Source organism: Anoplopoma fimbria, chromosome 5 (genome assembly GCF_027596085.1).
Source record: "Anoplopoma fimbria isolate UVic2021 breed Golden Eagle Sablefish chromosome 5, Afim_UVic_2022, whole genome shotgun sequence".
NCBI classification, from domain to species: Eukaryota; Metazoa; Chordata; class Actinopteri; order Perciformes; family Anoplopomatidae; genus Anoplopoma; species Anoplopoma fimbria.
The window spans coordinates 3,698,488-3,715,947 of record NC_072453.1 but is presented as its reverse complement, the minus strand read 5'-3'; the positions used below and the strand labels follow the sequence as shown (position 1 = coordinate 3,715,947).

Below are 17,460 nucleotides of genomic sequence, written 5' to 3'. Positions count from 1 at the left end.
CCCAAGACCTGTAGTAAAGGAGTAATCCGCTTTTAAAAATGAATGGTGTATTTCTGGCCGTATTTTTGTGTTGTAATACATCGGATACTAAAGTATATAGTTAGTAGATGAGAAATGTCAAAGGAGGGAAAACTAAAAAGATAAATAAAAAAAGCAATAAGACTCAAAAACCATTCATTTATGAGTTACACTCTATTTGTGGAAATGCAATTTTGTAACAGAATAATTCAATTAATTCATTCAAATCAATGCAGATCTTAATCATCTTATTGTGAATCCTTTTATATGCACTGTGTAAATGAGTGTGTATTAGATTATGATTATGAATTTGTCCCCTTCTAAACACATGCATTGCGCAACAAAAAAGGTTTTGAGCGTTCCCTGTTTCTTTTAATTTGATTTAAATCACTTTTCTCCTTTATTCTTCAGTTTTCAATTCTTTCTCCTTTCACTCTTCTTCTTCTCTCTCTCTCTGCCCCCTCCTCACCGAAACTTAGCCCTAATTCTGTCTCTTTCTCCTCTCCCTCTCTCTAAACCCTATCGTTTGTCTTCCTCTCCTCCAGCCTCCCTCTCTGCTCTCTCATCCCCTCACTGACTCATTGGTGTGCAGAGCCTCGGGCCTCCACGCACTCTTCTCTTGGCTCGCCGCTCAAACAACTTGCTGATTTGGACTTTTAATCTGCAACAAAAACGGCACCTGTCTCTGGGCTATGTAGTTTTTTTGGAGCGTTGGCTGAGCTTCATGAGAGTTTCTGCAGATGCCTTTGAAAGAGTGAAGATGGCCATGCAGCTGGTTAAAAGATTAAGACTTGCAGGGTGGGATGGATTGACAGATTTAGCTCGTGGCAGCTTAGAACGATTAAGTCTAAATCATCGATGTTATAAATGAGCAGGTGTAGGTTTGTTAATATATTGCAGCCTAGATCAGTTTCCATATATCGTCAATACACTCATGATGTCATTACAATGTGTCCTCCTGTTACTGCTTTTTTGCCATCTTCGGTCCATTTACCTCTAAGTTGTTTCACCAAAATTAAAGATTTGCACATTACAATACATTCCAAAGTTGCGTTTTTTACCGATGTCATATCCTTCAAAGGGGCCCAAATTCTTTAAATAACTGTAATCAGTCCTCTTGGAATTTGTGACCTTTCACTTGCATGAATGACCATTAATCCAACCGGTTCTCCAGCCCCCGAAATATTTCAGCAAAACATTGTCAAACTGGACAAAATATTGCAAATAGTCATTATTTTCTTTATAAATGTATCCAGTTCATGCTATGAGTCCAAGCCAAGTATAATCACAGCTCAACAAACGTAAATGTCTTAAGTGACACAGGGACTTTGTTGCCTTTGATTGGGATTTTCAGGCAGAGCTCACTCCAAGACTCTGAAACAATCTTCTTTTTCTCTGCTAATGTGCAGGTGTGATTTTGAAAATGAACTGCATTTCAAAATTTGAAAAAAGTTATCAACCAAATGATATGTATTTCATGATATATTTCCATGAGTAACCTTCAGGTTACTTCTCCCACATCTCTCAAACATGTTACGTAACAGAGATGTTCCCGAGATCTTCACTATCATCAGTACCTCCATGTTCTCTTATCACATTACAGCTACATTGAGATAAGACTTCGCTAATATCCTGTTACAATCAATTACTCCCCCCAGATCAGACATACATTACATTACATTACATTACAGTCATTTAGCAGACACTTTTATCCAAAGCGACTTACAGGAAGTGTATTCAACATAGGTATTCAAGAGAACTACTAGTCACCAGAAGTCATAAGTGCATCTCCTTTCTTAAACAAGCATCTAAAAGCATAAACCAGAGCAAAAGTATAGTGCAGAAGCAAATTACTACGAAAACAATAATTGCAACAGACTAATACGAATACAATAGGTGCTACAAACTAATACGAATAAGATAAGTGCAATAAGTGAATACAATAAGTGCAGTAAACGAATACGAATACAATAAGTGCTACGAGTGCAGGAAGGCTCAGGAAGGGTAGTACTTCTTAAAGAGGTGAGTTTTCAGCCTGCGCCGAAAGATGGGCAGCGACTCTGCTGTCCTGACGTCAGTGGGGAGTTCATTCCACCACTGAGGGGCCAGGACAGAAAAAAGCTGTGACCGGGTGGATCGGCCGCAGGGACCTCTGAGCGATGGGACAACCAATCGCCCCGAGGTAGCAGAGCGAAGTGGTCGGGCGGGGGTGTAGGGCTTGGCCATGGCCTGGAGATAGGACACTCTGTGATTAGTAACAACTGATATTAAAGAAACCCTCGGAACAGAGAATTCAATGGAGTCACTCTCTGCAGAGTGACTCCATTGAGTACACTTACGTAAAATGTCGTGGCTGGATATACGCATCTATACATGTCCCGTTCATGCATTAATGCACACATTATTGATCCTCTAGCCCCACAAGTGGATGCACTTTCACTCAAATTAAAAATAATTTGTTTTCTTTTCTTTCTGATAATAAACTGGTATGAAAATAGCCATTAAATGATAAAGAAGCTTGTGGAGCTCGAATAAAAAAACACACAGTCAGATAAAAGTCACATATACTACAACTATCTGTCAGACTTATAAACACACACACGAGGACAGAACAGTGATGTCTCTCCATGGACTCTTCTGGGTACACTCCCGTTTTTAGACATCATCTTTCATGCAATTCATCTATAAAAGCAAAACTTTTAGATAATCCACTGAAAAAGTAAAAAGACTGTGTCAGATATCTCCGTGTCACAATCTCTTTATTCCCCCTCTTTTGTCACTGCTCTCGTGTCACTCATCGCTCCCTCTTTGCATCAAAGGAACAGTTAAAGCCAGTTTCGCTGTCACTGACGATTACTGATAGAGAGTGAGGAGATGACAGCTTGCTTCACACACACACACACACACACACACACACACACACACACACACACACACACACACACACACACACACACACACACACACACACACACACACACACACACACACACACACAAGCCTGCACACATAAGTACTTTTATGTTTCTGCAGTGGTTTGGCGCTTCTGCTTTTAGATTTTTCTTAAGCCATGTCTGCCATGTGGTCTCATATCATTAATATTTAGGTGTTATAATTCTCTCAAAAATAATGCTGGTAAACGATCGACATAAAATTTAAAAGGCGAGCGAATGTTAAAAGCCCCAATGTTAAATCAAGATTACAATAAAGTTACCAATGTGTAGAATATTGAAGTTCAATTTTAAATTGTTCAAAAAAACATTGACGCCATGAGTCATTTACACCTACGTTAACATGTGACTGCTCCTTTCTTAGACATGGAGAGGGCTGTGTTATGACGTGTGTGACAAACAGGATTAATGGTGACACATATGGTGATTTGTCAGTTTTCAAGATGCCTACTTAGCTACAGTATGTGTTTTATCGTTCAGTTATAAGATGCAGGCAGAGTCTGAGCCGTTGTGGTTTTATTTTTTTTTAAAAACGAATATGTGAAACTTGTCACTTTGTGTGGTAAGTTTGTCTTGTATAGTTCATATTTGTAATGCTTTTCTCATTGTATATGTGTTATCTTATTTATTCTTATTTTTATGTTTTATTTTATTAATATTTTCTTCTCTATGTATCTGTACTGCGACATCTGAGGTCTAATCTAATGTTATCTAAAAAGAATTCTCTCATTTGAACTAGCCTTTCCCTTAAATAACCAGTGTGTAGCATTTAGTGTGATCTATTGACACTAATGGAATATAATATTGATAAGTCCTCTTCACAGTACCGACGGCCATGTTTCTATAGTAGCCCAGAACAAATCGACTTAACACTTGTTCTAGAAAGGGCTGTTTGCGGTTTTACGTCACTGTGTCGGCCAACGTGGTTCTCCCTCATGTTTGGACACAGGAGACAATCTGCAACCTCACTGCTTGCCGCCATTGTTCAGTTTTTAGATGCGGACTGCATCTCAAGCAGTTGGGTTAATTGCTAACAACTTAACTTCTTAACTCCCCTTCTAGCACATAGGTTGCAATGTTTTTTTCTTTTTTTTGCCCACCTTGAAAATGAAAGAAACATCGTCCCTTATTTATCAAGTACCCTATATAGTTTCACATATATATTATTCAGCTGTTTGATCCAGGTACCATCCGAGCGGTTTTGTTCTCATGATAATGAGCTAACTTGTAGCCTTTCCCTCTGGCACAGAGGCTGCCAAGTGATTTTTCTTTATTCAGCCAACTTGAAAATGGAAGAAATGCAGTTTTGTGCTAAATTAAAAGTTTTCAAGTAGCTAACATAGTTATCTGGGTTGTTTTAGCTGGTTTTCATGCCCATTTGAAGCTGTAGACAGATGGCCCATTATAAGTTTGGGTGAAGGATGAAATGGAGCTTCAGGGACCAACTCCCTGTGTGTATGCTGCTCCTGTGAACTTCACTTTTGACTGATATGAGTTTGACTGTGACAGACAAAATGTTAATCTTGGAATCAGCTATTTTCTACAGCCTTAAAAATGGAAATGCACCTCAAGGTATGACGGAAAAAAAGCTGCCGATCTTCCCAACTTTTCAACCATTTTGCTTCACCCTGATAAATATACAAGCAACAAAGACAAACAGAGACTGCACATAGCCAAACTCTTGAGTCAGTGGGCACTGACCCATATTTAAGTGTGTGTGGTCCCAGTCAAGCCTACAGGACTGAGGAGGAGCAAGAGGAGCAAAAAAGAAGGTAAAACAGCTGGAGGGTGAGAATTGTCATTTCTGATAAAGCCAGGAAGCTGTCAACTTATATGTCCTTTCACTTTTGGGAGGAATTGTTGCAAGTGGTGACACAGGCGTATACGTATGCACACTTTAATACATTTACTAGCAAGAATGCATGCATGCAGACATGCTCACATGCACAGTGGTGACAGGTGAGAGGTGATGGAGAGTGACAGCTCAACCCTGGAGGTAATCAGAAGGGAGGAGAGATTGAGGGGAGCTGAGAAAGTGGAGCAGAGGAGGAGGAAACTTTGAGGAAACTCGCTGAAAACTTCTGTCTTTTTTTCACTTTGTGTTTTCTCACATGGCAGATATTTAGGGCTCACACTGGTGTCATTTGCTTCCTGCCTGGAGTGTCTGTCCCCCCCCCAAAACCAGAGGAAGTCACTGTGAAGCTAGCGACATCAGAGTAGTGGAGCTTATCAGAGAAGTGGAATGGCCCAAAAGATGTGTGCATTCCAAGTTGGTTGATGCTTGTGTGTGTTGGAACACACACAGTGAGCTGTATGTTATAAAAGGAGCAGAAATAAACAAGGTTTCAGAAAAAGGCCTTCAAAAGTTAATTTAATTAAAAATAATTAGGGAAAACAATGCAAACAATTCTCTTTTCTTTTGCATGGAGTTTGACATGAATATGGATCTTCTCACCAATATGCTATTACACATAATTGGTTGAAGCATATGGAGTAAATCATCATTACATGGTACCTTGAGCAAGTTTGACCTCCTATTTGCACATCATTTTTGACCATTGAAGGCTTCAGACTAAATTTCTTCTCTCTTTCACTAGAATAGGATAACCATACAATTCACATTGATAACAATGCTGTGGTGTCTCTATTTTTTTCCTCCAAAAAATAAATATATATTTGGATTATATCACTATGTGGATTTCTCAAACGCTAGACTTACGTCCAGGAAGCCGCTGCTCATGTCCCAAGAGAAACTAAAACTAAGTGTTACAATTTGACTCGATGAGTTGTTAATCAGTCAGTAGTGATGTGAGTCATTAGTGAGTGAAGTTTACTTCAACCACGTCTTTTCCTAAACCTAACTAAGTGTTTGTTTTGCCTAAACCTAACTTCCTCTAAGGAAAGATTATATTTTGAAAAGACACTAATAGTGTAACGAGTGGAAACCGATACGGCTTCCCTGCCACGACAAAAACTAATTCTAGGGGGTACTTAGACCGTCATAAAGTAGGGCCACTGACCAAGGGCCTGTATTTGATGAGTTGGGAGTGAATATGTGTTGGAGTGGCTTTAATTAATGATTTATTAATGCTATATAACTAGTAAGCCATTTATAATGTCAGGTTTAACATTGCCAGGTTGTGAAAAATCCCTCAGGCTATCATCTTCTAACATAGCTTGCTTTGTTGATGTTTTTGTCTAGCTCTTTATTTTTATCTTGCAGAAATTATTTAGAATATCCTGACATTTGTTAAGAAGTTATTAACATGAACAGCCATTATCGCAGACTCCTGCAGATTGTACTAATGGAATCAACTTATATAACTGCAGATCTGATGTCAAATTCAAAACTCATGACCCTTTTTCAACGACTTAATTGCCTTCTAACAAATCATCAAGTCTGCAGTCATGAATGTAAGTCATTATAACGTGTCATGAGTTTCTCACTTTCTAATAACCCATCAAGACGGATTAAAGAGCAGTCAAAAAGACAAAGCAAACTATACTGGATGGGGATGAATACCAGCCGAAGGGATTTGCTACAACCAAAAGCTAATCCATTCAATGCTTATTGCTAATTTATAAGGCATGTAGGTATCTGTTAAAACTTGAACCTTTATAAAGCATGTCTTATGAGAAAGTGGAACCAACAGATTGCGCGAAGAAACAGCCTGAGGGGGTAGTAAGCGATTATGAATGTTGCCCTGTTTAAGTGATGGTATATACAGTGCAAAAGTCATTTTACAGCTCAATAAAATTGCACCAATTTCCCAACTGTCACTAAAAATCCCATCAACAGGCCCAAAATGCCCTTGAAATATTATCCATAACACCATATCCTGGTGTCAGTATACTTTGTGTGTGTCAAAGCAAGCGGGTGAAATGGAAAAGAGATCCCAGCTGTTCGTGCGGTTGTGGTCCATATGGTTGCCCACGCTGTATTGAGTATTGCTTATCTGTCTGACTCAAATCAGGGCAGAGCAGTCAAATCCTTTAAGTGACACTGCCCTTCATTACATAACACCATGGCTAAAAAGCCCACCGTAATGTGAACACACGCACACACAATGGAGATACACTACTTTCAATGCAGTCAAAAGTATAAATCTTTACGCATATGGTGTGGATGAAAAGCTTGTATCTCCACAAAACCATTGTTTTTAGTGTAAAAAGAACAATATTGGATGTCATACAGAGACAGTTTGAACAGATTTTCATTACCATAAGTAGTTGGTGATTTAAAATCTATATATATTTGACTATATCATATTGGAAACACGTTTTTTTACCCTGTTGACAGCATCTGGAGTCCTGGGTCACACAAATGGCCAGAGACATACATGAACACACACTTTTGCATGAATGCACTCACTTGCCCACATTTGCCCACATTTGCACACGCACTAACACTCTCTCTCTCTCTCTCTCTCTCTCTCTCTCTCTCTCTCTCTCTCTCGGCACCATGTAACCTCTGATGCCACCATGTTGGTCCTCGGCCCTTTCACACTTGTGTTAGGTGGACATTGTATTGCAGTGCATCTCGCCTCCTGGCTATCCTGGCCCCTCACTGTGGGGATCTGAACCGTGCTCACGCAAACCTAAATGCCACTACTATCATTCTTGTTGTTAATTGAACTATAAATCACTGCGAGTGCGTGTGTAAATCATGAAGGTCACCTGTGTTTGTTTACTCTCTGGGTGTAAAGCCAGCCTCGCTCCAGTTGAGGCCCTTCATTAGACGTGACACCTATGACCTAAGGCGATGCTCTCCGTTCCCCTTGTTCGCTGAGGATCAGTTCAGAATGCAAACACACTGAATCAAGGTTTGGTTGGGTCGTCTCATTAGTAAAAGGTGTGTGTATGTGGGATGAGGGTAATCTGAGAGGAGCATCACTTTGAATTAACTTTCAAATCTGATTCGGGAGAACTGGTGGGATTTTAGAGTGTTAATCATCCTCTGCTCGCTGGATATTGAGTCGAAGTGAAAGACAGTGGGAAGAAAAGCAAGAGAAATCTAGAGAGAGCAAGTGCATGGCAGAGTGCAGAAGTTTCCTTTTGTGCTTCCAACTCTAAAGTGGTGGGGCGTATGTACATATTTATGCATTTCACCTCAAAAAGTACGTGCAGTACATAAGGTCTTAGTTGCACGTACACTTTTGGACCAGGGATTTATGTCAGCGGGCTAATAAGTAAATGAGCGTGCAGGCAGAACAGTCCAGAAACGGTAAAGCTGTAATCTTGGTGAAATTCGTTTAATCGCTGGGAGGAGAGGTAATCTGTCGAGATGGGCTCAAGGAGGGAGGGTGTTTATGCAGCCGGAGTGTTTCTATTTCGGTGAGGTGCTACCCTGCAGGAAATATTAATCCTGGCTGTGTGTTATCCGCAGAATGAATTTTGCGACTCAGGTTAATGGGAGACGCACAAGCAAAGATGCCGGTCGATGGAGGTTTGGTGGGGAGTGGGGCTGTCCGAGTTGTCCACTTTCTCATTTAAAATGCAAAAGGACACCACTAAAAAAATAAGTGAAAGGAGAGGAAGAGAGGAGTGAGGTGTGAGACTGACAGGAGAAGAGGAAGATGGCCTGGGGGGTGATGGTGAGGGAGATGGAGAGGAAAAAGAGGAGTGGATAAAAAGATGTGAGTGGTTGTAGCTGGCCCCCAGAGGAGAAAGAAAGGAGATGAAAAGAGGAAAAGCAGAAAGGATGGATGATAGATGGAGAAAGGGATGGAGGAGGAAGGCCAGTGAAGAGGACTTTGAGTTATATGAGCGGTGTGATTTGTGACAAAGAAACTCAGGATGAGAGGAACCAATGGCGTGTGATGAAACAGAGATGGGTGATAAAAAAACGAGATCAGAAACGAGAAGCTCGGAGGAATAAAAAGAATTGGAGATGCAGCTAAGAAGGTGAGGTAGCTTGGGATGAAAGCGGGGGAGATTTGAGCACATGCTGTGCACTGTTAACTGTAATGATTTCCTGAGGCGAACAGATTGAACTCTGAACCAAGTATTTAGCCCGACTCCAGTCCAGCCCGTTAATTATAAGTTTTATTTAAGGATTGGTTTGACATGTGCTAGATGGTAAACCATACACGTGAGGCAAATTTAAAGAAGGAATTCTTGTAGAGAAGCTCAAAGACTTTTGTTCTTCAGGAGTGATTTACACCTGCCTAACACTTCACACTGCAGCAAAAATGGTTTGGTCAATGTGTCTTTTAACATTTTGTGTTTATTTCAAATATAAGTCATGCTTACAAGCAAAGCAAATGGTACACAAGGGGTGAAATACAAAAGCATATGAAAAAGAAAATGGAAAATGAAAAAGAGAGAAACAGGCACAAAAATAAAAAAAAACATAAAAAAAGACATATTAAAAAATGATGAGAAAAAGTAAAACAAAAGTGTGATATATGCAGTATGTAGGTGTGTATAGACACCTTACAGGTAAGGTCTCATTCACAGCCTGATCAGTGACTCAGAGAATGACATGGCTAATAAAGCAACGCTTTATACGCTTATCTTAAAATTTCATGTTGCCAACTTTTTCTTTCAGTTAATCAGTCTTCTCTTTCTGAATCTCTGAATTAAAATATCAGGTCAATACTATAATTGGTACTCTGTAAAGCCGCAGTACACCTTCAGGACAAAGTGAGCTTCTGCTCTAACGGGTTTTGTGAGGTTTGGGGGAGCCAGTGAAACTTGGTTATGTGTTGTTAGAAAAGGCTAGGAGAGGTTTGAACACATGCAAACAAACACATGCAAACATGTTAGTAAGCCTTCAGATACACTTTTAAAGTTGAAAGTTGTAAACTCCAAGCAAGCAGGTTGTGTGTTAACATGAAGCTTCATCATGAACATTTTTCTACTTTGTATTAAGTTTGTCTCTTTTCTGCTGGGGTAAAAGACAGAATTTCCAACTTTCCAACATGCCTGCAATGCATCAAAAAACACATGCAAATACACACACATACATGCATTCACATAAACACACAGACATAATTGCACGATGTACACACACACACACACACACACACACACACACACACACACACACACACACACACACACACACACACACACACACACACAAACACACAAACACACAACTATCTGCTTGAATCTATGCTCTGTGTTAACAGACCCCCCTCCACATACACACACCGACACACAGCCTCATGCTACTCACCTGGAGTTGAGGTCAGATTGCCCCGCCCCCCACTCCTCCTCCACTTCCTCCACGGCTCTTCTCCAGGCCCAGTTTGGTGAAGATGCCCACCAGCACCATGATGGCCACCACGCCGCAGATGATGTAGACGATGAGGTGTGTGCGATCCCGGTCCTGGTCCTCCTGGCCCTCGGTGATGGTGGCCACAGGCTTGCCGGTGTTGGCCCAGATGGGCGTGTCGTAGTTTGAGCAGATGCTCTGGTCCAGCCGCTGCTGCCGGAACTGGCAGCAGAAACGGTAGAAGCAGGTGCCGCAGCAGTGCAGGAAGACCCCAGCGTTGCAGTTGAACGGCGGGTCCCATTGGCCCATCACGTCGTAGTAACCCTGGCAACGTGTCCCGCCGTTGGGAAGGACATCCTCATCGTCTGCGTCCCCGCCGCTGATGGGAGTGGACAGCCCTGTCTCTAGAGGAGAGTTCTGCGTGGTCTCCACGTAGCTTGGAGTTGTCTGGTTGGCCAGCGCTGTGGGGACTATTAACGAGTCACCTTCGGTTACCGTCGACGTGGTGACGGATGGGTCCTGGGTTATGGCAGGATGAGTTAAAAGGAAGGGGAGGAGGAAGAAGAGGAGAAGGTGGCAGGAGGAAGGATTGGTGTTCGCCATGCTGCTGGAAGAGCCCTACTGTCCAACGTCCCACCTGCAGGCTCTGAACAGGAAAGTTTGGAGACAGGTGTGGAGAAAGAAAAAAGAACAGATAAAGAAAATGACTTCAGATACATTTATTTTACTATTATAAGGTAAAAGTTATTTCATTATGATGATTCAAAACAGTCTTTATTGAGTTTTGGAGATGCAGAGTGGGACTTATGCCATACATGAGAACGCAATAACATAAAATACCCAAACTGATTTACAGCACTTTCCTGTAGAAACTCAGAGAAAATAGATTTTTAGCCAGAATGATTAAACAAATGATGTTACTATTGATCTTACAAGCTTATTGAATCAATAATGAAAAGAGGGTAGAGGACGTTTTAAGCAGGTCAGTCAGAATCCCTGTTGGAAACTGTTACCATACGGTGAGACATGATCAATACCTAACTATTTAGGTTAAAAGAGCGGCTCATCGCAAATTAAATTTTCAGAACCAGCAGTCTTCTAAAAAGTGATTAAATTGATTATTTGCTCGAAAAACAGGCATCAAAAATAGCCCAACATGCTTTTACCTTCAAAAGAAAAAGATCACAACCTTTATTTTCTTTTTTAAGTAGAGTCATTGGGAATTTTATGTTGAAAATCACTGAATGCGTTCTCACCGTTTTGTCTTTGCAATCTGCACACAGCTGTCCGTCCTCTGTGACTCTTCCCCAAAGTTAAAGGGCTATTGATTCCCTCCAGAAATATCCACAAACTTAACTCAGCAGCATTTTCCCCCTGAGTTCCCCCGCAGATCTCTCTCTCTTCCTCATGTGTTCTCCATTGTCAGCTGGGGGCTCAATCCTGGGAATTCAACAAGCACAAAAAACGATACACGCTCCTCTAATCCTTCTTTTTTCTTCTTCACTTCTTCTTTAAGCGCTGCTCAGTCTGCGCTGGAAAGCGTAAGTCCAGACTGGTCCAGGACTGTTAGGATCTTCTGCTGCTAAGACCCCTGTGTGCTGTGTGAGTGTGCATCTGTGTGTGTGTGTGTGTATGATATAAATTGAAAAGAGAGAGTGTGTGTGGCCGCTCTGAGCGCTGCAACAGTTCAGGAACCAAACAAGCTCTCCTCCTCTGTTTACCTCTCCTCAGTGCCAGATAGGCAGAGAGAGGGAGAGAGAGTATGGGGGGGAGAGAGAGAGAGAGAGAGAGAGAGAGAGTGTGTGTGTGTGTGTGTGGGGGGGTTATATCCAGCTGCATCTCCCATCATCGCCAGAGGAAAAAAAAATGTGGAAGAGAGGGATGGGAGGGGGAATATAAAGAGGGAGAAAAAACTGAATGTGGACTGTAACTGAGTGATTAGTGACACTTTAAAAAAAATATGTTCTTTCTGTTTCTCTGTTTGCATCCCTGTTTGTTTGAGTGTTGGTTTGTTTGTGTGTGTGTGTGTGTGTGTGTGTGTGGGGGGGGGTTTCTTTGTTAACACAGTCACATTGTGGGGGTTTATAGGGGGTTAATATCCCCAAAAGTCATGAAAATACTACTGTGTGTATGTGTGTGTGTGTGTGTGTGTGTGTGTGTGTGTGTGTGTGTGTGTGTGTGTTACTGTATGTCGCATCTCGATGCGTAGCGGAGGACAGTCAACATCTGCTGCGGTCACTCCTGCTCATCATCTACTTATTGCTCATCCTGTACCGCCTGTTTCCTGCAACTCCTTTCAACACACACACACACACACACACACACACACACACACACACACACACACACACACACACACACACACACACACACACACACACACACACACACAAACGCACAAGCGTCATCAACCCTCACACTCCCCACCCCTTCGCTCCCTCCCCCAACTCCCAATCCCTAATCTCCACACCATCCTTTCTTCTCCCGTCTCTTAGCGTGTCTTTCCCGCCCTCCCCTTGTGCCTTTGGCTTTGATAACATACTTGTTTGCAGATTTCTGTGTCGAGCTTGGGCACGTATGAGTGTGTGTGCCTCTGTGTGCCTCTGTGTGCCTCTGTGTGTGTGTGTGTGTGTGTGTGTGTGTGTGTGTGTGTGTGTGTGTGTGTGTGTGTGTGTGTGTCAGACAGATTCAGGAGCCAGGGGGTCCAACTGCAGCTTTGCCACCTTCTTTTGTTTAAATCGCAACCTGTGCAGGTGATGCCAAAAAAACAGGAGACTGGCACACACTGCTGACATTAGCAGCCCAAGGATACACACTCATCACACATACAATCACACACACAGACAGACATACACACTCCAGACCCACACAGACAAAAATCTGAACATGTGCACATGGAAAAACTGCAGATAAACACCTGCTCATTTGTGCAACTTCTTTCAGCCCCCCAAAACACACACACACACACACACACACACACACACACACACACACACACACACACACACACACACACACACACACACACACACACACACACACACACACACACACACACACACACACACATACACACACACAAACAGATGCCACTGCTGAGGCCAATTATAACAGCTTTTCTCAAAGTAAACTACCAAATGTACAATTTTTAATGGAATTATAAGCCAGATTGACAAGGGGCTTTTTGTTTTGCTTTCCGCTAATCGCCTTTCCCAAAATCCTCTCCTTTATGTCTTGTCATTCCGGAGCAAACTCAACGCTTCCTCCACTTTCCCCTCTGATTTTCACTCTATTGCATGCTGGATATAAACGAGGAGGAGAGGCAGGGCGAGGGAGAGTGTAATAGAGAGAATGAAAAGAAGAGAGTTAATGTAGGGCAGTGGGGAGGAGGCCTGACAAGAAAAGAAAGAAAGACGGAAAGAAAGGAAAGAAGTGGGGGAGGGAGAGGTGGAACAGTGGAGGAGAAACGATTGGCCGAGGACCAAAGATGAGAGAGGAGAAACTCACTGACAGAAAGAGAGAGATGGAAAGAGAGAGAGAGAGAGAGTGATAGCGAGAGAGAGACAGGTTTAGAAAAAGAAGTAGGAGGGAAAGACTTTGAGGATGAGTAAGTAGAGAGAGAGGCGACAGGTACAGGGTGGAGGAATGAAGGGAGAGATGATCAGAAAGAAGGAATGATTTGGAGTTGACAAAGGGGTAGGGGTGATGAGTTATTTCTATTTTTCCATCATTTTATGCAGCTAAGACTCTATATGATGTGTACTTGCAGTATAACCACACAGATGTATGTTATGTAAGGAAGAACCGCGAGTATTGATTGGACCGTTATTAAAACAGGAAAACATCTTGAGCTGAAGGCAGCTGCAAGAAGTTCTATCAGTCCTTTGCAAATTTCCGTCATCCTCAGAATAAACATTTTAACAAGTGTGTGAAAATATGAATAGTACAGTAGGTAGGTATGCATGACTTTGAATATGCGTATTCATTAGGTCTAGTGTAGGGATGCTGAAGCTGTTTGATTACCAGAAAAATATGGTACATCCTTTCAGCCAATCAGAATCTCTTTAGCCATATAATTAAAAGGAAAAACTGTCATAAGTGAATGCCTTTCTTGTAGTCCCAACGATACTTTTTTATCTGAATGGATGTACTTATGAATCAAACCATGCACTACCCCTATTATTGATCAACAATAATTTCAATAATCCTTAAATGCATTAGTGGTTGTGCATTCATTTTGTGTTTGCTTCTTTGACAGAATTTCGATGACAAGTTCTCACTCCCAATGCATCAAATACCACGGCTTGGTCAGTGCCCCACAGACGCATGGTGGCGGTGTTTAGCGTCTGCATGCAACGCACCTTTTGTTTTGTAAAAGCACTATGCATGTAAGGAGCGTATGCCTACGCAGAGTGCCATAGTTTGCAGCTCAGAACGCTTAGAGTTACAGCGCTGACCAAGCTGGTCAAGCTGTGGTATTTTATATTCATATCAACCTCAGCTGTACTTTGTGTTCAGTGCTAATTAGCAAGTTTTAGCATGCTAACGTGCTAAACTTACATAGTGCACATAGAAAACATTTTACCTGCTAAACATCAGCATGCTATCATGTGGGAATTGTGAGAGACAGATTATAAAAAAATGGTCAAAACTGAAACGGTAGCTCCAAAAACACTGGATCAAACATTTCCCAGGATGCAAATGGGTAGGGTCTTTCATTAGACACCCCCTGCCTGGTAAACACCTGTGTCTTTCAAACTCCCCTGTTTGTAATGCTTTCTGTACTGAATCTTAGATAAGGGTGGATTTGTGGACTGCCACTTTAATAAAGAATATCATTTTCTTCCTATGACTGGATAATTGTATTACTCGTCCAAGAAACATTTGGAGTTGCATGGAATGTGCATATTTATATCTAATGCTCTCTGGTATTCTTGATTGTCTGAGAGAGGCTTCTGTTTGTGTCTGTGTGTTTCTGTGTGTGTGTGTGTGTGTGTGTGTGTGTGTGTGTGTGTGTGTGTGTGTGTGTGTGTGTGTGTGTGTGTGTGTGTGTGTGTGTGTGTGTTGTTCTCTATCACGTCAGGTGTTCCTATTGATAATTCACAACCGAAGCTCCCTTTATGGACACAATTGTTTTGTGTGTGCAGCACGTCTCCTGCTCTGACGCAGGTGACCGAAAAAGCTTAGAAATTAAATTGAGTGTCTTCAATATGAGTTAGCAGATGCTCTGGCTTCTTTGCATTTACTGCACTGTCTTGCTTTGGGGTTGTGTACAATAGCGCGGGAAATTGTCATATAGTAAACATGCACAAATTGCTTTCTCACTTTTTAAAATGGTGAGTACAAAAAAAGACAAGTTGCCTCCAATGAAAATGTCACTGTTGCATTTCACCCTCAGGGGAATGGAGGTCAAGGTGTCTAAATGAGAAAGCGTTGGGTGTTTTGTGTAACATTTAATAGAAACAGGAAAATGAAGATGATGTGTGAGTGTTGGTGCGGTTTGCACGCAGAGCGGCTGTTGTCACCACATGAATTCTAAATAATCCTGTTGAATTAATGTTCATCTTGAACTAGATTCACAGAGTGCCTGCAGATCTCTGATTTACTAGAGCAGTGTTGCCCCCTTCATTAGGAGACACTTTGAATATCCCGAACGTGATGAATATTTCATTTGATGATTTCACAGCGTCTATGAATATTCATACTTGGGCTTTGTGTGCTTCTACTGATAAGTGTTAATGGGAAAATCTTAATCCTAAAACACATGTTCACATCAGTTTGTGGTCCTTTTTGTTTAACTTTTCTCATTCGTGGACAAAGATAGATGCAATGGAGTTTATCGGCAGTGATCTAAAACATCATCAATGAATGTCAGCCTCTGAAATCAAAGTGCTTTTTTTTTTCTAGAGACCCCACTTCAGATCCATCATACTACCACTGAAGAAGAGGCAATGCAGCCTTGCAGCATGTTAATGTACATTTTGAGTAAATGATTAGACACAACTTTGGCAATTTACCGCTACAAGAAAAATTATATTTATCACTACCTCTCAAATTATTAGTATGACGCAACAAAGGAATGTCAGTTAACAAAGGCATTCTGGGAGTTGTAGTAAATCACTAACTGAAGTCAAAATAGTTGACAGAAAAAGGTATACTTACTGTTGGTTTTTTCCCCGGATCTCTGCATTCAATGGTCCTCCTTAGAAAAGTCTGGTCTGTTCTCATTGTAGCCAATATAAAAAGCTCGAGTAAAAGCTAGAAAATGGACCCTAATGGATCAAACTACTGTTTCCATGGTCAAGAATGCAACTTTTATGATCTACATTTAAAAATAAGCTCAAATACATTTAGCCGAACTGAAGATCTACATCCCAGTGTGAGAGGATCAGTCCCAAAAAACAATTAAGCTTGAGATAGCTTAATTTAATAATACTCCCAAACACTGACTCATTCTTTATTGTCTTGCAAGTGTTTCTCATATACAGGAGACAATGCACACAACAACATTCATATACCTACATGGCAAATTTAAAACAGAGGTACAGCAGCTAAAGAGAAGATCACGCCTTGCTTCTATTAAAAAACATTTTAAGAGGACATGTCTGACTTTAATTTTCCGATTCTAAATTGGCGTTGTTGAACGCTGAGCTGTACAGTGTGTGTGTGTGTGTGTGTGTGTGTGTGTGTGTGTGTGTGTGTGTGTGTGTGTGTGTGTGTGTGTGTGTGTGTGTGTGTGTGTGTGAGAGAGAGTGAGTACTCCACTTGAAGATGAAGAGCCGAGCAGGGCCATGATCAGAGGGAAGCCCCTTAATGAGATGATCCAGGCGAGGCTTTGATGCAGCTCTTCTCAGGGGACTCTGGGAAATAAAAGGGAGGAGGTGGGAGTTCAGAATGACCTTTAAACTTCTACAATCAGTAGATAAACTTACGCTGCAGGGCTACATTACAAAAAGTCAAGACATTACCTCATGCAGTATGCTTTGGAAATCCCTTTTTTTGTATTTTGAAGAGCTTCCTCAAAAACGATGCATTCCTGAGAAATATTGCCTCTTAGAATATTTTTTCTTATGCTAGTATGTGTATAGACATTTTATAGACAATATTTTATAAGCAAAAGCTTGAATAAATTCTGTCACTTCAAAATGTAAATGGTTCATTTCTGAGCTGGTTTTAATGAGTAATTATTATTTAATCACTGATGGGTCTGATTTTGTGTTTGTGATCATGTCAGCTTGTTAACATTTAGAAAATAAAATGAACTGAAGA

The 17,460-nt window shown here is 41.3% G+C and overlaps 1 protein-coding gene across 1 annotated transcript in view; it reads right to left on the bottom strand.

Annotated features, from left to right (window-relative positions):
- Positions 1 to 10,794, bottom strand: part of shisa8b (shisa family member 8b) — a 26,247-nt gene extending 15,453 nt beyond the window's left edge. Inside the window, 2 exon segments of the mRNA XM_054599561.1 lie at positions 10,153 to 10,185; positions 10,187 to 10,794. Of these exon segments, the coding sequence (XP_054455536.1) occupies positions 10,153 to 10,185; positions 10,187 to 10,794 (641 nt within the window).
- Between the last annotated feature and the right edge of the window lie 6,666 nt (positions 10,795 to 17,460).